Source organism: Hirundo rustica, chromosome 7 (assembly GCF_015227805.2).
Source record: "Hirundo rustica isolate bHirRus1 chromosome 7, bHirRus1.pri.v3, whole genome shotgun sequence".
Taxonomy (NCBI): domain Eukaryota; kingdom Metazoa; phylum Chordata; class Aves; order Passeriformes; family Hirundinidae; genus Hirundo; species Hirundo rustica.
In genome coordinates this window covers 28,220,803-28,243,083 of record NC_053456.1, presented here as the reverse complement: position 1 = coordinate 28,243,083, position 22,281 = coordinate 28,220,803, and the positions used below count along the sequence as shown (strand labels likewise).

General features: G+C 42.1%; 1 protein-coding gene across 7 annotated transcripts in view; it reads right to left on the bottom strand.

Annotated features, from left to right (window-relative positions):
* Positions 1–22,281, bottom strand: part of ANKRD44 (ankyrin repeat domain 44) — a 131,205-nt gene that overhangs the window by 47,719 nt on the left and 61,205 nt on the right. For all 7 annotated transcript variants that reach the window (XM_040069368.1, XM_040069372.1, XM_040069370.1 and 4 more), the window contains exons 2-7: positions 21,893–21,976; positions 13,380–13,458; positions 7,067–7,137; positions 3,315–3,515; positions 2,355–2,442; positions 462–604 (exon numbers count right to left, since the gene is read on the bottom strand). In XM_040069368.1, the coding sequence (XP_039925302.1) occupies positions 462–604; positions 2,355–2,442; positions 3,315–3,515; positions 7,067–7,137; positions 13,380–13,458; positions 21,893–21,976 (666 nt within the window). The remainder of the gene's footprint in view (positions 1–461; positions 605–2,354; positions 2,443–3,314; positions 3,516–7,066; positions 7,138–13,379; positions 13,459–21,892; positions 21,977–22,281) is intronic.

Here is a 22,281-nt window from a genome sequence, read left to right as displayed (position 1 = left end):
GTTTTGAGGAGTTGACAGCAACAAGAAGTCTGTGCCCTAAAAAAAGTTGTTTTCCAGAGTGAAAACAATCTATCAGCTACAGAGGAAATACAGGTCTGTGAACTGAAACAGCCTGAACCGCTGTTTACTAAAGTACACAGTGTGTATGTTGAGAACAATCACTCATCATATCACAGGAAATGCTGACCCAAGGAAAATTTCACTACTCCATCTTCTTCTGCAGGAACAGGATCTACCTTCTGATTCCCTCAGCAAGGTGGCCTGGAATTTACTGTCCATATCAGACTTTCTTTAATACAGAATGTGTCCAGACTCTTGAACGATTAAACCACATGAAGCATGACGTGCTCTGGAAAATGGGACCCCTTTTCTTTAGAAGTCACTGTCTTTAGCAGCATCCATAGGAAAGAAGAAAAGACTACCTCTAAATAGTGAGAAATAAAGTGCACATTACCACATACCTCCACCCCCAGGTTAAGGAGTTGTTTCACAATGTTAATCTGCCCATTGGATGCAGCTGCATGAAGTGGGGTGTAACCCTTCTTGTCTTTACAAGTCACTTCTGCACCATGATTAATCAGTAAGGCAACAACTTCCAGGTGACCTTCAAAGGATAAAAGATAGTTATCAATGAATAGGCCATCCTACAGCATCACTTCTCCCAGATTACTGCTCTCTTGCTAATACGCTGCCCTTTCATTGTTGTTTCAAAGTGCTTCCAGTTTTACAAAGGAAGAAAAAACATTTTAATAAATGTTTCTAATCCTAGCTCCAGGCCTTGTGAAGAAATCCAAGCATTCACCTTCTCCAAATGTGTAAAATTTCTCTTTACTGAATTGATTTTCCAGTTGCCAAAAGGACAAAACCACACCTCTTTTCCATTTATTTCTCTCAAGCTAACAGAGTGTGTTTTATTCTCCCTCTTAGAAAGGACAGTGATACAGTGAGCATAGGAGCATGTGGCAGGGCAAGTCTCTCAAAACAGCATCCTATTGGTATCACCTGCAAACACAACTGCTAACAATTCGTTTTGTTGGAGATCAAAAATAACCTTAATTCATTATAAAATGAAGAGGAGCAGTCTTATTGCTTCATGCTGAGACAGAACTGTCTTAGAATTAAACATTTATTGTGTCAAACACCATACAGAGTGGTGCTTCATCTGAGCTGCACACCACTTCCATGACAAGAGCAGCTCTGTTCACATGCAGGACCTAGGAAACCACATGTACGAAGCCCAGAGATAATTAGTGTCCAAAAATAATTAAATATTCCAGAAACTCTGTAAGGGTTTACAGCTCTCATCTCATTATCTAACTTCTGTCTAAATTGCACTACAGGCTCCATGACTAATTTAGGTCTTAGATGTTATCTAAATACTTTTAAAAGTACAGCATGAATTTCTGAAAACGTTTAAGTGGAAAAGAGGTGTAGAATTGCACAGCACATGTCAGAGCCTCTCAAATCTAGAGAGTGAAGTTCAAAGCTCGTTAGCTCAAAAGCCACATCACAGTTGTTGGCAAGAGCCTTTCCATCTGTGTCTGTGTATATCAAAAAACCACACAATATGCTTTTCTCACAGTTGAAAAATCTCCTATTATCTCATTTCTAAAAGTGTCAGGATTAAAATCAAGATTTCTGACAGGTCAAGTGAAAAGAGTTCCTGGCTAAGGGCACACAACTCTCCACAAACAGTAACCTGAAATATACAGCTTGGCCAACAAAAACTCTTGAACAAGCATGACCACTATCACAGGCAATCTTGTATTTTTAAATTATAATGCCTCACTGTAAGAAATTTGCCTTTAACTTGAAAGGAATTATAAGGCAAACTGAATTAAGCAGTATTTGGTACCACTTATTTTTTGAACAGTCATTTGGTTGCTCTTGTCCACCCTGGAATAAAAGGTGTCAATTTGCTCCTAACAGGAAGAAAGTGCTTACTGTGCATTTCCTAAGAATATCATAACCTAGCTACTTATAAACTTCAATAAACAGCAAAATTTATGATCACAAGTTACCTGCACTTCATTGAAAGTACTTTTTAGCAAGAACTGAAACAAATATAACCCAGGGTTTTTTTCTAGCACAAATATAGTTCAGGCTTGACTTAGAGTCAGGATAAAATGAAAAAGCCCACAATTAACTGTCTTCAAAAGGAAATCCCAGCCAAGATCTCCCTAGCTGCAAACCCATAAATGGACAGTGTTTATTTAGATCAGCTGAACCCTTCTCTCTTCAGGATAATTACAACACTCTCTCTCCACGGCCAGGTGCGTTCTTGTCCATTTTAAGACACGCTATCCGTTTGTGAATAGGAAATTAAAAGGAAAGAGCAGCAGCCAGAGCCTTACCCATGTACGCTGCCCAGTGCAGAGCTCTTCTGTCCTTTTTGTCAAAAGCATTGATGTTTGCCCCCTTGGCTAAAAGCAAGTTCACCATCTAGAAGCAACAAGAGCAGGTAAACCAACTCTCCGGATCACACACACAAAGGTTTATAACAAATCAATCTCGCAATAAAGCTGGGATAACAAAATGCTGCTTTTGAATGATTGTTTCTGATATACTCTATCAAGAAGATTTAGGTTATGACAGTTAGACACAGGCATTACAATCTCTTTCCTACAGTCCAGTGTTTCAAAGGCCAAACACCATCACCATTTTACAGGAACTACTATTCCTCTTTCTTCTTTTAATTACAGTACAACCCATCACTTTCATTGACAGAAGCTTACTGTTCCAGTCTAAGTTTTTATTCCACATCTCGATCTTCAGGTGCGGAATGGGAAAATGCGGATCCTTAAACCCAGATCTAAAGACTAGCAAAACCTAGGAGGCAAAAATCTAGGGGCTTTATTTCTTTAAGTTTTTTCATATCGTTAAATAATAATACTAGAAAGGTTTGCTTGTATAAGTAGGGAAAAACAGAAGCACGTTTTCTAGAAGGTCAATTAGAAAAGCAGAGCGACTGGATCTCTCACAGCTGCACGTTTCTCCAGTTTGAAATGAATCCAGCAGTTTTCCCTTCTCTCCATTCTTCCACTCTTACTTTCACAGGCAGTCCAGCTCCAAAGGAGCAAGGACACCCCGGAGCTGCTGGTGGCACACCTCTCTCGCACCCGGGCTCTGCCCAGGCACCTTCCCGCCACTGCTGCGCCTCTGCAGGCGGGGAACCCGTCCGACGCTTCGGGAAGCAGCCAAGTGACAGGAACCCCGCGGGTCAGGGACACGGGGCTCAGTCTAGACCCAGCCAGAGCAGGTCAAGGGCACTAAGTGAGAGAACAGCTCGGGCGGCAGCGCGGAGCCGGGCTCACCTCGATGTGGCCGTTGAGGGCGGCGTGGTGCAGCGCCGTGCGCCCGCCGCGGTCCGACACGTTGACGCTGCTCAGCAGGGGGATGAGGATCTCCGCACACTTCACCGCCTTGTTGGCGGCTGCCACGTGCAGCGGCGTCTGCCAGTTCTTGTCCCGGGCGTTGACGTCGGCCGAGTGCTTGATGAGCACCTGCACGGCTTCCTGCAAGGGCAGCGCAGCCACGGCCGTCAGCCGGCAGCCTGGGGAAAGGCGCGGCCCTGCCCCCCACGGCGCCCTCAGGCTCACGGCCCGCGTTACGCGCGGCGCGGGGCCGGGAGGAGGCGCGGAGAACAAACCGCTTCCCGGGCTTCAGCAATGGCATCGTCCGCCCAAATGGCCCGGCACGCATTAGCTCCGCTGTCACTGGGAGCGGCGGCCTCGCAGTCACGCCTTGCCGGGCGGATTTGAGGATGCGCTAAGCTGCCTGTGCAGAGCCCAGCCCGTTTGGTTGATGAACCATCAGTGCCTCACGGCTGCGCTTTCAGTGAAGAGACCAACACCCTGGAGCCACTACTGCCACCAGCGATGGGCTCAGCCTTGGCCAGCAGCAGGACACTCCCGGAGCTGCCTGGCCAAGGCTCTGTTGGCCATGAGGAGATTTCTGGAAGTTTCTCACAGAAGATGCCCCCACTACCAGACGCTTGCCACACACACCCAACGCACGCTGCTACAGGACCCATTTACACACGAAAAGCACGTCAAAAGAGCGGCAAAGTGCTGCATGTTTTATTTATAAACGGGAAAAACGGGAAAATAGAAGAATGTGTGATAACTAAATTTTAGCTTTGCAAAAACATGAGAATGCTGCTGTCCCCAGCTTAGCATTAGCATTCCTTTCCTCCCCAAGGCCTAAGCATAGGCCAAGGGTCTTGACTGCTATATCCATTCTGTCAGCCTAAGACCAAACAACATCATTTAAGGTTAATTTTGTTGGTTAAAAGTAAATATTTGTCAGTGAGAAAATGCACTGTTCTCTCTTGAGAGTCCCTCTCGCTGGAGAATTCACAATTAGTTCGTTTCTGCTTCTACTCATGCATCTGCCATTAAGCGAGTCAGATAAAAACCACAAATTTTTCTCGAAACTGCATTTCTTCTTCCTTTTTCCCCTCACAAACAAACAAAATACAGAGGAACTGCTGGGACACAGTAGCATTCAAGCAGCCTTGTCTGATAAACAACTCACATCTGGTATGCGGGAGAGCCCTAGTCCTACAAAGTACCTTATTCTTTTTCTGCAAACTGCAAAGTTTTCTGTTAAGTTCAGCCAAAATTTTATTAATGAATAACAAACGCATACAGTATGTTTACATAGTACTTTTATATCTAGAATGGGCCAGGAGAGTGCCTGCAGTCTGTATCAACGCTGCATACATACTGGGAGTTGTCTTTGTCCTCAACTCATCTCAGCAGTTTCATTTTCGACATCCATCTCACGAACTGTCCTCTAACAGATTGGTTCAGTGAGTGACACTGCATCTCTTACAGAACTAATAATGATATATGACCGTTGATGTCTCAATAGGATTTTGGTTTTTTAAATTACAGGCCTACTATTTTAAGAATCATTTAAATGTAATTCACTGGAGACCTACCCAGCTGGGACATTAAGTCAGCAGGAAAATTCATGCACTCTTTGTGGGGAAAAAAAAAAAAAAAAAAAAGGAGCATTTTTAAAAGTAAATAATGAAGACTGAAGCCAAAATACTTAGATTTTAAAAGAAAAACATTTACACATTTTTGTTGACATCTGCAGTCTACTGCTCTTTGAGATTTGGGATCAAAAGTTAAAATCCTTATGGAAAAGTTTTAATTCTATTGTTTCTGAGAGCATGAGCTTTACCCTCTTATTATAGTTTCTTCATATGCATGCAGTGCCCAGCTATGGTGCAAGCCTCTGCAGTCAGTGCCTCTAGCTATCCCAAGTTATCACAGTGAAATCCCTTAACTTTTTCAAACTGTTTAGGACAGAAGCTGATATATCCATTAACAATTCTGCACAGACACCCTAAGGGTTGCTGATTTGTAAATAAACATTTAAATCCCTAAAGCCCCTGAAAAATCATTAAGACATAAGAAGTGTCCATTCTTTTAATCAACATATAAAAGGATTCAAGGAGATTACTTCTGAATCCTCTCAACTCTTCATAGGAAGCAGTTGATAACAAAAGTTGTCAGTGATCATTCTAAAAACAACTGTGCCCACAAGAACTTCCAAAACTACACCGAGTACTACTGGTCAGCTTCTGGACCAGTAGTTCATCTTCTTCTATCAATGGGAACTCTGAATTCACCTACTGCTTTCTGCAACTATCACCATCAAAGCTGCACATTTGTTCACTTGCGTAAGGTGGTAAAAAGCAGCACTGAAAGAGCCTCAAAAATAATAAATCCTCTTTCCAAATTCTTACCAAAAGTAGCGATTATAGTATAAATAATGAAGAAAAAATGCCCGGAGAAGAAAGCTGAATGTGTTTATGAAGTATACCATGAAAAGGGATCAAAGGCTGGTGCCTTCCCCTGCTGGCGCACTAATGCACCTGGGTGCTCACTGAAAGGTACCAGAACTGCCAGCACACTTTCTCCTTGTGCTTCAGCTGACAAAGAGTTAAAGATGAGACACAAAGCTACAGAAAGACATACATTTTCTGTTAGGACTGTCACTGATGATAAAAATCATGTACTCTGACACATCCAAAACCAGAAACCAAGCACACTGCAATTCCCGCATCAGAAAGACTGGGGCTGCTTCTTAAGGTTTAAGTCTGATCTTTGTTTTCCAACATGGCTTTTTGTATTTTGTCTCATTACAGCATTCATAGCCTATCAGATATTCCTTTCAGAGGGTTTCAGGGGATGCCAGCAGCTGGGAAGCTCAGCCAGCAGCCAAACAATGCCTGAGTTCAGAAGCGAGCCCAGGATTCCTGCCTCCAGGCTTGGCAAGCCCGGGAGTGTTACGGAGGTGATTCGAGTCCATCAGGCTCTGGAAGACAGCCACCCTCTGTCTCTTCCACAGCCCCTCCCCTCATCCCCAGCAGCCAATTTGGTCTGCACTTGGGCTCACTGTTAATGAAGTTTTGGGTGGGTAGAAGTAGACAAGGAGATCCACGATGGAAAGCCAAGAATAATAGTGCAGTTGAAAACAGAGTAATGCCCGAGCTGCATTCCCGGCAGTTACTGCTCCTCCTTTTCAACACTGCAGTGGAAGAGGTACAACATGATGCCAGAGGATTTCTATTTGTCAAGTGGAAGAAATATGAGCAAACCCTCCCTTTGCAGGAATCAAAAGCATTAACAGAAAACCTAACGGATGCCTTGAAATGTAATTAACCAAAACAAATTATGTGGTAATTCACGTTGGATCACATCCACATCCACTCCCTTCTGGCACACACACAGATGCACACACCTACAGGGATTGATTCCTCTTTTTTCACCGCCTGAAGGTGATGTGGGCACTGTAGACCACTGTGGACTCTATCCCATGAGAGTCCTGCTCACTGTGACTTGCTGTGATGATGTAAAGCAAGGTGGAAATCAAGCACACGAAGGCTCAAGAGCAGCTACAGGTAACTTGTAAACGCTGGCCTCCAGCTGCATGCAGGAAATGCCTTCCCTCTTTGCATGCCCATGCCACCTACCACAGCTCTCCGGGGATTGCTTTTCCCCCAGCCTGTTGGTTATGTGTAAAAGCAGGGTAATCAAATCTTACTCACTTCACTTCTTGAAGCAACTGCCCGATGGAGAGGAGTCAGCCACATGTTGTCCTTGGCATTGACACGAGCCCCTGCAAATAAACAGCAGAGGTTAGATGCACGCCCTGGGTGTGACACTGAGAGCCTGGCCCAGCAGTATCCCAGTAACCAGAGCTGAGCACATGGTACTCCAGTGCTCCCCAGGACCCCCCATGCTCACCTCCAGAATGCATTTCCAGATGTCAGCTAGATAAAGCAGGATTCAGAAAGAAAGGAACCAGATAGATAGGACTATTATTACTAAGAATTGTTCTGTTTACAGGGCACGAAAGGAGCAAGATTTGTTGGAAGGAATTACATTATGTATGAATGTACACGTGTGTCTATGTAGATGCATTTTTTTAGATCAACTGATACAGCTAGGGGGAAGAAAAGCAGCCTTTGCTGAAAGCACTTTGCTGTCTGCAGACATAATGAAGGGAACCAGCCTGAGCAGCCATCTCTTGTTCCCAGCTCCATCAGGCAGACCACCAAAAAATAACCACTTCCCTGCTTCACAAATCCTGCTGGGATCAAGAAAACAGGACCAGGAAATGCTCAGGTTTGAGACAAAACTGGGCACTTACTGCATCACGTTCTGTGGGTGTTACTGGCTGAACAAGAGAAGAGCAGGGGTGAAGAAGACCACTGATCTGCCTCCTGTGCAGTTCAGGGCTAACAGGTGCTCTGACAAGGGCAGCTGGGCAAAGAGGATGGATTTGGGCTGGTTTGCCAGAAAAAAATTATGAAGGAAGAATATTTGACAACTACAGTGGTTCTGGCTGACTACAGACTCTTTTTTTTTTTTTAAAAAAAAAAGGTATCCCATACATTTGTGCGATCAAAAAGATTTGTTTGCAAGAGATACTAAAGTTATTCACTGATGTGATACCTCAGGAAGGAAATGTAGTGATAAGGACTAGAGAAACTAGTTTTTAAAAGAGCTTAACGCGAAAGTATTGTACCTCACAGGTTTGCAAGTAGCAGTATTAGTCTGAGCAGGGCAGCACATGCAGCAAAAGATGTAGAGAAGCACAGATGTCATGTGCACAGCCTGGCTGAGCCTCTGAACTTCGTGAACAAAGGGATGCTTAAGCTTCATTTTGCACCATAACTTAAGTGCATTCAAAAGGCTGTAATTAATAAACCCCACTCTCTGAATCACCAGTACTTTCTGAGAGCTGATTCTCAGGAATATTAAGATGCTTGCCTGTGAATCACAGTCCTTATTGGGAATTGTGCTAGATAATCAGAGAAGAAACAAGTTCTTGCATATTTCCACAAGTCAGGATGCAGTTTTTGTGGCTGCAAGGAAAACAAGGCCACTTTCATAACTACTGCAACAATTAGAGGCAATCCTCCAAACTCACCTCAAGAACCTGGTACCTGGTGGTACAAGCTGCCCTCTGGGAAAACAGCCTTTAAAAAAGACACAGTTTGGAAGAGTTTTCTAATTAATCTGTCTAAGCAAGGAAGCTTTTGCCTTCTTTTGTCTTCGTGAGAAGGTCATTACACTTCACACATTAGCATCCTGCCCTTTGCCTGCACTGTGTGAGCCTCTGGAGACCAACAAAGCAGTAACTTTCTCCACCATCAGGACTTCAAGGCACCTTCCATTACCCTGATTTGGCCTGGCAGGGGTCTTAGAGATGGAAATTGCTTATGTGAATTCCTAGTGATTGACAGCAAATACCTCTTTTTGGGCCTAGAAATTGGTTTTGTATTTGCCTTGGGGTTTTGCCTTATATTCTTAACTTCTTTTGTTTTATCTCTACCCATTTATGTTTCTTTTGTTTTATCTCTACCCATTCACTAACTCCTACAAGCAGATGGTTACAAAAAAGAAAGGCTAACATGTAAAGTAGCAGAGCATGACCAACATTATTCGTCAGTATTTTACAACTCCAGCAGCAATGGTGAGTACGAAGATGATGAGAAAACCTAGAGAAGAATCTCCATCAGTAGCTATCCATGTCCCTTCACTGATCCACTTACCCTTTGAGAAACTGAAATAGTTACCACGAAAGCAACTGAAGAAAACAGTAAAAGGAAAACAAGACCAGTATAAATAAAATAATACATAGCATGCTGTCAGCCTTTTCTTTCTTAGCTGTTTTCCACATCCCTTACCTCTTTATGCCTCTTTATGTGAAACAGTGAAATTGCTCTTAGGTGTCTAGTGCAATGCATCAGTTGAATATGTTTGTGATTTCTGTTTTTCGGGAGCTACGCAATTCAGTTGTTGCTTCTTACAGAACTTGATCTTGTCCATTTACTGAGATGCACATCTTCTGACGAAATGTTACAAAACATTTCCTCTTTTACTGCCATTTCCCTCACCAAAATTCAGCTCCTACGTTCCCAGCAGTTCTTTTCAGGCAATAGTTAACAACAATGGAAAAATTTCACCAGCGCTGATGCACTCGTTTGGGGACAGAAAACATCTGTCATTTTAACAATGATCAAGCAGAGGCACTAGGAGAGCAATGCTCATGTTTTCAAAGGTGTCCTCTACACTCCAGGAACTTGGGGGCCCATCCTGTGACAGCTCTGAGGACAGCCCTTTGAAAGCAGAGTAACACAGAAATCAAACTTTAAAGACTAAGTGCCTTAGAACATACTAATACATCTAAAACGGGCTGTGTACAAGCCCCAGAAGCTTCCATTTTCAAGACCGTCCCACAACACATCCTCAAAGTCAACCAGAAATTCAGTGTCCCTCTTTTTACTCTGGACCCAGTACCTTAACCATGAATTAATCTGTGTGTCTATAAGGACAAAGAGGGTTGAAAAAACACTCAAATTGGTGTAAATTGTGTCATTCATAGCACAATCTTCCTTGAAAATATAAGTTGCTTGAAAGATTTCACTTAAAATCCTTTCAGATAGCCACAGCACCCACCCATCCTATAAAATATCCACTTTAAAAAAGAAGCTCTTCAGAGAAAAGCCTTTTCTCAGCCTCAACTTCTACCCAATGCTCTTCCTGAGCCTGACAGAAAGGCTTAGCTGTAGGGATTTGCTCTGTGAGGCTGAAGTACACAACATAACATATAATATTACAGATAAAAATCAACAGAGAGGAATTTTTCTGTATTCTACTTTTCTTTAATATGGCTGTTTTGTAATCTTTGACATTTTTCACTCTCAATTTTTTCTGCCAGAAGAGGAAATAAATCTGAAACTGCCCCTGTTCTTTTGAGATCTGAAATAAACAACTCGATGCTGGCTTTCAAGAATAAAGATAACATCTCTTTATCATAACCAAAGTACAGTTTTCCATCCAGCACATCTGCCAAATCCACATCTCTAGATTCCACAGTCTAAATCTCCAATATTAGGGATAGTCAATGGAGGAAGAACACTGTACTCTTTAACCTATTAATGTCATTATTTACATGCACCTTTCCCACTTCTCCTGTAAGACACAGCAGCAGGGCCACCAAAATGTAAGGCCAGCTTCTTGGCAAGAAGCCCGGAGCCTTCTGAAATGGTCAAGCAAGGTGATGTTGCCAAGATGGCAAGTGCCTCGGTGAGGAACAAGGGGTAAGGGACTGAGCTCAAACAGGATGCCCTCAGGCACCAGCTCAAAGCCCAGGAGGGGGCTGGGAGGCACCAGCACAAATGGGAATGCAGCTTGTATTTGCCCAGACAGCTGTTCTTGCACATCTGCTGTGGCATCATACAGAGGTTCCTTCTGTGAGATGGTTACTTTGCTCCTTCTCCTTTCTGACAGAAAGGAGGTAAAGAAGTACTCAAAGCTCCCTGCTTTCAGGTAGCCTGGAAAAACAAAACCACGCAGCCCCCTTTCCCAGTCTGAACCATATGACTATGGATCAGAGCTTGGAGCTGGTGTAAACCTATCTGGCTCTGGCATTTAATGGGCCAGGGTGACTCACACCAGCTGGGGGATCTGGCACTCTCTCTCCTGTGCCGGTTCCAAACAGACTCCATTTCAGTGGCCACCTAGAAAGCCATTCCTGGTCTGTCTCCAACCGCCTGGGCAGAAATTTCATTCATGAGACACTACATTCATTTGTGTCACCACCGGTTTATGGACCATAAATCTCAGAAGGTGTGTATTTAATTTAATTTCTCTCCTGAACTCTGTACAAAATGAAATGTGTTGATACTTCTCCTAGCTTCTACTCATGCTGAGAATATTGCTTGACATCAACAGCATTTGTGTGCTTTCTCTCTGTGAAAACACCATCTCATTTTAAGTCAGACAACAAAGTTTTTCTGCTTATGTAACTAAATGTTATGTACAGATGAATATTTTATGATACACTTTTACTACTACCATTTGCTGACTGAAGAGGTGAAGCAAAAGAAGATGCTGCACTTGGCTTTGCGGCCTAGCTCATGGAGAGCTCACAGTCACAAAGAGGTGTTTATATAAACAAGTCATAAACCTGCTCCTCCAAGCCTCAGAAACCTTCAAACCTGCTCTTGGATACAAGTACTCATGCTCATCATGAGTAACGATACTTCAGATATTAAAGAACAATGAATAAGTAGAATATACAGCACAAAATTAATTCTGACTCATGCTGAGCAAACTGGGAAAGATCCACACAGCTCCTGCAGGCTGAACCCTAGCACAGTCCCACTGGCACAAAGTTCAATCTTTAAAAGCCCACCTTTATAAGTTTTTCACGCTCACCTGGATGTATAAAAACTCCCCAAGATGCATCGCTTACATTTTGTGCTGTTGCTCAGACAAACCCTATAACCAACCCATGGATGACATTTTGGCAGTGGGCTGCTGGAACTAAGTGTCCTAGAAGAACTCTAGAAAGCCCTCTTCCCTCATCAGGAATGTTCACTGGGACATTTTTGGGAAAAATGGGTGAAACCATTTCACCTTTCTCTTTATGAGGATATTTCCTGAGCCGTTGCTTGCAAAACTGGAAAAAATACATTGCTCCTGCAATCTCCTCACACCACAACGGAACAGCAGTATGTGACAAACAGCACACACTGCAAGAATACATGCACAGATTAAATTTATTAACTCCTTCCTCCCAAGGAAAAAAATCATGCTTGCATTTAGCAAGTTTAGTTAGGCAGTTGGAAAACTCACCCAGGCATAACCTGTCATCAGAGCACTGTTCTTTTCAACCATTCTGCTGCCATCAGCGGTAGAGCAGAAAGATCTGACATATGTCCAGCTAGTCACCCTCACTAAGCAATTAAGCAACCCAAAATTCCCCCAGAATGAACAGAGGAAGCACAGAGCTACAGCAAACTGAGTTCTCATTTCCTGCCTGCTCCAGGTCTGGCTAGACTGGTGAGCCAAAGAAATATGATTGTGTGGTGTGCATGCACCCATCAGCAGCCTGATCTGACTTGGGAATTTGGGGCTTTAAGCAGGAGGCTGGCTCAGGTCGTCTCTAGAAATACCTTCCAGCCTGAATTATTCTAGGATTCAAGGCTGGAAATTAGAAGGTGCCTTGTAATCAAAGGGCTCAGAATTCTGAAATAACCTTAAAAAAAATGTATGGAATTCATTTGAAGAAGCAGTCTAAAAATTCGTGAAACCAGTTGTGTAGCAAGGTTGCTTGCAAGGGGTTAGAAGTTTGTACCATAAGGTTCCCTTCAGTCCCACATTCTTAAATCCCCATAAGCTTTACTCTTACAGTTCTCCAGCTTAGAAAAACACTGCCTTTGAAATCTCCAAGCACATCCAGGAGTTTGCCATGAATTATGATCCCTTCTTGAGAGATGACTGCTTTGTGCTTTGTTCTGACATATTTTGATCATGTTTTCTGTCACTACAACAGTTGGGAAATGTTTTTTTTATTTCTTGTGTTTAAATACTTTCTACTACATAGTTTCTAATATCCAAATAAACTTCCTGACTCTTAGAAACATGCTTCTTATGTAAATAACACTTAAAATTAATTTAAGCTAATTTATAAATTTTTTTGCTATTATTCCATAATTTTTGCTTAACGGGAATTCTTGGACTGTACCCCAGGATGTGAAGCCACCTTTCAAATATGTACTTCAGCAAGTTCCTGAATCACAAATACTGTCAGTTTGAAAGCTTTGTAAGTTGTTAAAAGCTAGTTACTTTTTTTATTAATTCTGCTCAGTCATAGGCTGCATTTTATGGTTGTATCGCCAAATTTAAATATATTTTCTAAGCTTGCAGGAACTGCAACCAGCTCTGTGAAACACAGAAATAAACACTGCCCAAAACTCCCTCATATATGCTGTGCTGTGTATTCCCTGTAGCTTTGAAATTAGCTGATTTACCAGTTAATAGCAGTGAGGCACTGTACCTTACCTGACAAAATGAGAAGCTCGATGATGTCTGCATCCCCCAGGAATGATGCCACGTGAAGAGGGGTTCTTTTCTCAGCATCCTACAAAACCACAGATTGTCCAGTTATAAAACATGGTCAACAAGTGCAGGCATTGGTATTAAAAAGCAAAGGATTTGTATATATTTAAAATATTTTTCTGTGTGCATTTCTTTGTAATTAGAAATGCAATCTCAGCCAGTGAAAGGACAAAAATCAAGACCTCAACAACACACTTCCTCCCAATACTCCTCTATTTTTTATCACTCATTTCCCCCAGACCTTGCAGAGACATTGCCTTTACTTTGATATCCTGTTACAGGTAGATGAAATCACAGCTAAAATGAGCAAAGACAGCATCTTTAGGTCTCTTTCAGCAACATTTCTACTCTCAGGTGCCACAGCAACATAATCCAGATGCTTCTAGATATTAGACTTTGTAATGCAATTTGCATCAACTCTACAACACCAGAGTCTTCAGAAGGGTAACTCAGGAGAATTATTTGGAACCCCACACAAGGACAAGATGCAAATTCCTCTTGGTCTACACAAAGGTTCTGGATATCTACAGCAGCCCACGATGGGCATGTACACCTTGACTGACCTTTAAACATAAATAAAGTATTACCAGTCAAATATGCCTTTAAACTTAGACAAATTGCTAAGATATCTATATATAGGTATATATAGATATATAGAGATATATAAAACTTCTGAACTACATCCAGGGATTTTTTGATTTCTGTAATTTTCCAAATTAAGGAGTCCATTTTAAAGAATTTTTTTTTTTAAATTTCAAGAGATATAAATGCAGTGTTTGCAAGAACCTTTTATTTTATTGTTTTATTCAGCTGAGTTCAAAATGCAGGCCTTTAAAAGAAACTGCTAAATATTACAATATGGGCAGTGACAACCACAAGAACTGCTAATACTGCTCATTGATCCCTGCTATTTGATCCCTGTTTCCAGTCCTAAGTGCATTTTGTTTTGGCTTCTGAACCACAAAAATAAGTTCTAAGAGACTTTATCAATCAAACATATTGCAACCTACTAGCATTAAATATTTTAAACTGGTAACAAATTCAACACTTCCTGCAAACAATACCAACAGAGAAACACTACCAATATTTACACTCTGTGCCTGAAAAAGACCTCTGAGCCTGTCATGAAAAATGTCACTTCCAACATGCCCAGGAGCTCATCAACCATCAGCTATTTTGGAATATCTTCAAAGTATGCTATAAATGTGGGCAAATCCGTGTAGCAAAACCATTTGTCATGGAAATGTTGAAAATTGCTTTCCAGCACTGAGAAGCACAAAGCCACTGATCGCCAGAACAATTTATGTTTCATTTTTGTGCTTGTATGGTTTCTTTAAACGTACATAACGTATGTAGTTCTCAAATTCTGCTGCGCCGGGTTTTGATCTTAGGTGTTGGTCATGCACATGAAACACTCATGACTGGTTACAGAAAACCCTGATTGTCACAGCTCAGAGGGGAAGATCTCGTACAGGCTTTCACTTTCCCATGTGGTAGGTAAATTAAAAGAATATTAAGCAGTGTCCATGCAGCAGTGTTCACTCAGGAGCCAATACCACAAGTGACTCTCAGGTGCTTCATTCCTAACACCACAGAAAGCACTTGTGAGATCTTCCATAGCTTTCATATTCCCTGTCCTAAGGCTACCTAGGGCAAAAAATATACTGACTGATCAAACAGAAATATAACAGTAGAACCAGTTTGGGGTTTTTTTTTTCCTTAGTTTGTTGATATTAATGCATGAAGCTCTCTTCAGTACAACACGGTACTTGTAATAGCCATTGTAGCTGTCAGAGCATCACAGCCAAGTTTGGCAAGAGCAGAGCAGTTTGAAGTTGAATGCTAGTGATACCAGACCAAGCAATTTTCTATATCATGGAACAAAGGCTACTCAGTGCTTTGTTGATTATAAGCAATTTTCTGTACTAAACTGTAAATCTGATGCAAATTTGATAACTGAGGGTGAAAAGGACATGAAACAGAAAATTTTACTCTTCTGTAACAGGAACAACTAGCTCTGTAAGCTTTCTAAGCTTTCAGTTTTTAAAATCAATACAAAGCCCTATCATATGGAGTGTGAATCAAGTTTTCCGAGAAAGACGGGTTAGTCACAGAACTGAATTCAAGCTTTATTTCTCCAAGAGGAAAAACCCTAAAATTTCTCCATTTATCACAACCAGGCACAAATCAGCATTCTCTTGCACACAGAGCCCTGCAGGAGCATTTTCAGGAGCACACACTGCACCCGCAGCCGATGGCTGTTGAGCGGCTCACCGGAGGAACACGCTGGAGCTCCTGTCCGGACTGTGCACAGCGCTGATACCGAAAGAGAGGAACTGAGCCTTTGTCTGTGTGTCCCCTCACTTAATCCACCACAGAAACAGAGTTCCTGAAGTCTTTGGAGTCACACCAATCCCCACAGGAAGGATTTTGCTTTAGAACATCGCACACAACAATTGGACTTCGCAGACATAAGGTGCTGCACAGCGCATGTATTATGAGTCCCAAATAAGAGGGGGCAACAACTGGATCCGGATTAGTCCCTAGATTCTGAGGGTCATTCTCTCCCACTCTTTCCTAAGTGAAAATATCCCCGGGATCCCTCACAGCCACAGCTCCCCTCTCGCCCAGCCCGCGCCCCAACATTCATTCAGCTCCACACCTCCCTGTCCTGTGCTGCTGGGGGCAGGAGCACAGAAGTAAATCAATGACGATCTAAAGGCTGGAGCCTAAACGCAGAGAGAGGGAAAAGAATTGTCGTTTCAAGGAAAGGCTTGGCACAACCCCAAAGCTCAGCACACATTATCCAGGCAAGGAGAGTAAGTGGGGGGAAGAGATGGTAACAGGATTACAAAAAGCATTAAGAGAAATAATCAGACCTGCTTCAAGTGCAGGTTCTCCGAAGAACAAAAGGTCAGCAAGAGACAGTAGATAAGGTATAAACAATGGCTAAAAAACCATGCTGAGATGAGATAAAGTCTCTTTCCAGTACCTAAAGGGGGCCTGCAAGAGAGCTGGAGAGGGACTTTTCACAAGGAAGTGTAGTGATAGGACAAGGGGAAATGGCTTCAAGCTGAAAGAGGGCAAGTTTAGATTAGATACTGAGTATAAATTCTTTCCTGTGCAGGTGGGGAGGTACTGGCACAAACTGCTCGGAGAAGCTGTGGATGCCCCGTGCCTGGAAGTGTTCAGGACCAGGTCAGATGGAGCTCTGAGCAGCCTGGATGAAAGGTGAAAGGTGTCCCTCATGGCAGGAGTTTGGAATGAGATGATCTTTAAGGGCACTTCCGACCCAGAGCATTCTGTGATTCTATGAAAACTGTATTCGTAGCCTATATTAGTTCACAGAAAAGATGATGCTGCAGGTTAACCCTATCTGTACACTTTTTTTTTTTTTAATATAGATAAAAGAAACTAAGAATCCAACAGCCAGGCAATCAGGAACAGAAGGTCTCAGCAAGAAAAACACTCAACACATGCTTAAACCGTTCAAGTGATCACAGTGGCACTGATAAGGCCCTCACAGGTTTAAAGTTAGACTAGTCCTTAAGTGCTTTATTGGATCAGAGCCTGGGGTACATGAACATTAGCAGAACAGTGAGCTGAATGAATCATATCAGCACATGTAAAATAATCAGGCAAACTAAGGAAAGGGCCTACATTTTCTCCTCAACACAGCCTACATGTCAAAGCAGATAATGGATTGGAATTGATATCAACTGCAACTGCTCAGATCAGGTGATGCCTAGGACAGAGCTCCTTACAATTAAAATGTAAGTGCAATCGCCTTTCTTTGTCACCAAACTGACTGAGCAGCTAACAGGAATAGTTGGAGTTTACAGAAGGAGTTTAATCCACTACAGAAACAGAGTTACTGAAGTCTTTGGATTCCCACCACCTTCAAAATGTGCCTGGGTGACAGAATAAAGCACATGAAAGGCTATAACTTCCACAAGTCTAACCAAAGTAATGGCAGAAACAAACCTTACTCACTCCATTTACAGTTGTGACATCTGAGCATTCCTCATTTAAATAGCACAACCATTAAAAAAAAAATTCAGATACAAGTTGATTTCAGAAAAATTAAATATTGGGAACTGTTAGGAACTACTGAAGAGGTTAAAAGCATATGAGCACCTAATTCTTGGGCTATTTACAACTGTTCAGAGCCAAAAGCTGATGATGTACCAGAAAATCTCTGCTGCTTCAAGGATTCTCCTCCCCCTCATACATTCTTTTATTAAAGCCTGTAATTTCACAGAGTAAATCGAAATGTTTGACTGTGAGTGCCACAGGTGAAGGTGAAAGTCAAGCTCTGTCACTTTTGTTTTGTGCTTTGTGCTCTTTCTTCTGCATGCTAATAGAAATTCCCATCTGAAAATTCAGATCCTTGTTCCAGCACCCCTCATCCCACAGTCTTCAGTTTAGCCTCAGAAATAAAGATTTTTCCAGATCGAGTCTTAAGTTGCCAAGCGCTCATGAAGCAGAAGGGGCAAATACTTTGATCTTCTAGAACAAGAAAAGTTATCTTCTTTCTCTCCCATTATCTAACAATTGTCTTCCATGAAGCTGACAGTGATTTTTATGCTAGAAAAACACAACTGTAAAAATTAATTACTAATTCCAGACTGAGAGCATAGAAACTGCTGTCCTAAAGAATGGAAATATTTTGATGCTTATGGGTATTCACTCAAAATATAGACTTAAATAACTCCTCCATTTTTATAAATACCATACTGACTTTGGACGGGGGGTGTTAAGGCATTGGAGCACACATCACTCAGGATGGGGAAAGATTTCGAAAATTGAAGTATTTCAGGCTGATATTGCCACCTTTGAAGACAATAATGCAGTTACAGGCAAACCCTGCCCTGAGACTTTAATGGTCTGTACATCCTTGACTGCCTCAGAGTGATGAGATGAGTCACCAGCACAGATATATATATAACATAGGAACCATTACTACACTACCACGCTGTTGCAATGCAACCCAGAATATTTCAGACTCTGTCTCCAGCAGAATCCTCTTCACAGTTCAAAAATTTTCTTTATGAAGTATTTAAAAAAAATAATAAAAAAAATTATCTAAACAGAAGTCATGCTAGTTACCTTGCATTGAGAACATCAGTGTAATTTTATATTCAGTTTTGCAACATAGTGGAGAATTGTTCATAATTTCAGTAGAAAAAAAATGCTCCCTTATTTCCCACTTAAATAAACAGCATATTAAACAGCACTAGTAGAGGCTAAATATCCACTTCAGCTACCCCAAACATGCAAAGTCTTTCAGACTCACAGCCCTAAATATGTGCCTATTTGTATCCTCAAGCACTCAGAGCACCTCCAAAAACATGCTTGGCAATAGTACAGGAATATATGGAATTTCTCTGTGTGTGTGTGAAGAGCTGGATGAAGCCTGAACCCTCCTGACAAAGGCAGTCCTGCAAATCTATGCCTTTCTTAGCAGGATAACGAGAGAAAAAGTAATGAATTGCACACATACATATGTTTCCATGATGACTTCCTTCCTGCCCCCCTTATCTCACAATAATCCACCCCTTAAATACGTGGTCCTGCCTGTATGGCCCTGCAATCTCTGCTGGTGCTGCTGCCTGTTCCTCTGCAGACAGAAACAGGGTTCTATCCAAGAGAAAACACAGCATTAGGGGATAAAAAATAAAGACAGAGAGAATGAAATGACTAGCAAACAACACTTCAGTTATGGGGAAGAATACTGGAAGGTTTTTGGACTTTTTTTTTTATTTTTTTTTTAATTTTTTTTACTTTGGATATTTTGAAGGGAAACAACTGGAAGACTGAAATGAAAATGGAAATTTCACAGGCAGGATTTTGTTTTATAACATCGCACACAACAACTGGACTTTGCAGACTTAAGGTGCTGCACAGCGCATGTATTATGAATCCCAAATAAGAGGGGGCAACAACTGGATCCGGATTAGTCCCTAGATTCTGAGGGTCATTCTCTCGCACTCTTTCCTAAGTAAAAACAGCACCCCAAAATATCCCCATTTACACACACACAACATCATCAGCCTGCTGCTTCTGACTGTACCAAACAGCAAGTGTAGAGGATGTCTTCCTGCAGCTCATCTGGCAGTCTGGATTGTCCAAGTGACACCACAAATGCCCTGGGAAATCAGGCTGCTGAGTGCTGAGCACACTTCCCATGGACACAGCGTGCACTCAGCACCCAGGGGAGGGAATTGCTCACTGCCAGCTAAACAGAACAGGGACCATGGTCTCAGGGTGCACGAGTGGCACACGTGCCCCCAAAGCACAGGAGAGGTCAAAGTGAGGATTACGGTGGCAGAACGAACTAAAAACACTATTGTAATCCGGACAGATTTCACTTTGTTGCAAAATAAAAGTCACAATTACAGCAGCATCCAGAATGTAGCCATTTCTATCAACAAACAAGTCCTTGGCTTGGGATGACATTAATTATTTTACCAGATTAAAAAAAAAAAAGTAATCTTCCAGACTTCTGATTTCCTCCAAACTCTTTCCTGAGATTAATTTTCTCTTGGGAACTCTGCACATGCATTCCTAATTCTGTGTTTTTCTTCATGCAATTTTTGTTATGTCTTCCAAATACTCTTGATGGAGATTATAAAACCCCCAAATTTTTAAACTTCAGAAATTCCCAAAGCTTGCTGCAAAAACAGACTTTTACTTTGTATCCCTGTCCTACCTATATTTGAACTATCCCAGTGTTAACACAGCCAACCAAAATGATCAACAAAGGACAAACCTCTGCCAAGCAGTGTCAGAATTTCCTCTCATGCGAGCAACCAAATGTTAACATGGAAGTAATTAAAAACACCCTTAAAATAGAAACTGAAGCAAGCAATGCAAATTGCCAGCTCACAGCACAATGAGGGGGAAATCTTTTCATCTTTCTTCAGTGATATTTTAAGCAATTGACACCTTCCTGCAGTCCCTATTCAGAGCACAACTTTCAGAGCTTGTGTTGACCGGTATCCTTCTAATCACTACAAAGAACAGCTTTGATTTTGCTCCTGAAAAGGCAAAGCGTTCTTGGGTGGATTTTGAGCACTGTAAGCAGTATTCTGGGCAAAACCATTCCATGACTTTTTCTGTTAAATACCATGGGACTCGTCTGCAAAACACGTATTCTTCATCTAATCTTGCACCTGACAGCTGAGAGCATCTCCCTAGCAACCATCACTAACACACTTGCAGCCAAAGAAACCCACAGTAACCTCGAACAGGAAATGCTATTTTGAAAATCCAGCGTGAAATACAGAGGAAGATGTGGGGCTGTGGTGTTCATCTGCCTTGCTGAGGGGGTTTTGTTTGGCTGGGTTTCGTTTTTTCTTTGGCTTATTAAGATCATCAGCAAAAACAAAGAAGGAAGAAACTCAAGGGAGATGATTCTTTAGGGAAGCACTTTTAGGAACTTGCAGGAAAACAATCAGGTACTGATAATCACAGGGAAAGTTTAACATCAAGGTCTTGGATCGGATTTAAAACAGTGGCATGTCTTTCCTTCTACTGGACAGCAAATGGGGTGGAGCCCCAGTCAAGCAGATCTGTAGGATCACCTCCCCAGTTCCTTCTGGCAGCTCTGGAACACACAGCTGGACCCCGCTACCTGCAAGAGCGGCAGTGCCAAGACCCTACCAGACCAACTGCTGGAGCTAGCAATGAATAAACTGATGGTTCTACATCACAGAAAGACATGAAGAAAAGGAAGGTTGATTCCAAAGTCCAGGAAACACCTGGGAATTATCATTCTGCTTCTGCTTTATATTCTCACCGCTTTAAGAGGCCACAGATTGTAGTCAGGACTGGCAGGATTTGTTTCTAACACTATGGATATAAGTTAAAATCAAAGCCGGGGGAAAAACCCCACTCCAAATTCTGCAAAAAAAAGACCAAGTTGACTTGGAGATTTTTTTTTCACTGCCAAAGCACTCAACTACTACTTGTTTACAGCTGCTTACCATTCTGGCTAGAATAAGCCAATCTGCAAAACAGTAATTCCTTTGTGGGCAAACTGTGGCCAAGATTCTGCTTCCTTACTCTCACTGCTGAGAATTACAGTGAAGCTTTAGCTCAAGTAGAGTCAAATGCGTAACAGCTCCTGATCTGCAAAGACTCTTCATAAAAGGAAACCCTACAGAGAGTAAAAATATGCAATTTTCAGCTGTTTTCATTCATTTTCTCAGTAGGAGAAAAAAACAATGTCCCTGACTGACCTGCACATTTGGAATAATTACCATACACTTAGAAAATTTAAAGTCATCTCCTGAAGACAATTACATTGACTCCTACATAGGATACCACTGAAGCGCCAAATCTCTTACTTCCCAATCATTTCTATCCCTTTATGTGTTAATTACTGAGGACATTTTTCACACAGTCATTGCCACGGTCCACAAGCGCTGTGCACAGCGTGCCAAGTCACATACCAAGGCGTTGACATCCTCAGTTTTGTAGATCAGCATCCGAATCTCTTCTGGATCGCCACTGAAAATCGCCTGGACCAGGGGTGGCTGGAAAAAGAAACCAGAAGCATTACAGGTTGGATTATTTTCTGTTTAAACTGAGAGCGTTTACTCCTGCTAACAGTTGCTAAAGCTGCCCAGAGACATGGGGTGACCCCAGGACCACATGACAGGAGTATCTCCTCAGTAAGAGCCATCAGTTTGCTCGAGGATAAACTGAAATCGTGAGCACGTTTGTACCTATCATGAGCGTGTGTGTGCACTAACAGGGACCCCCATTAGAACGGCAACTCTTGTCAACAACACACAATTAGCCCAGATGTTCTCCCTGGCATGTAAGGGGAAAACTAATT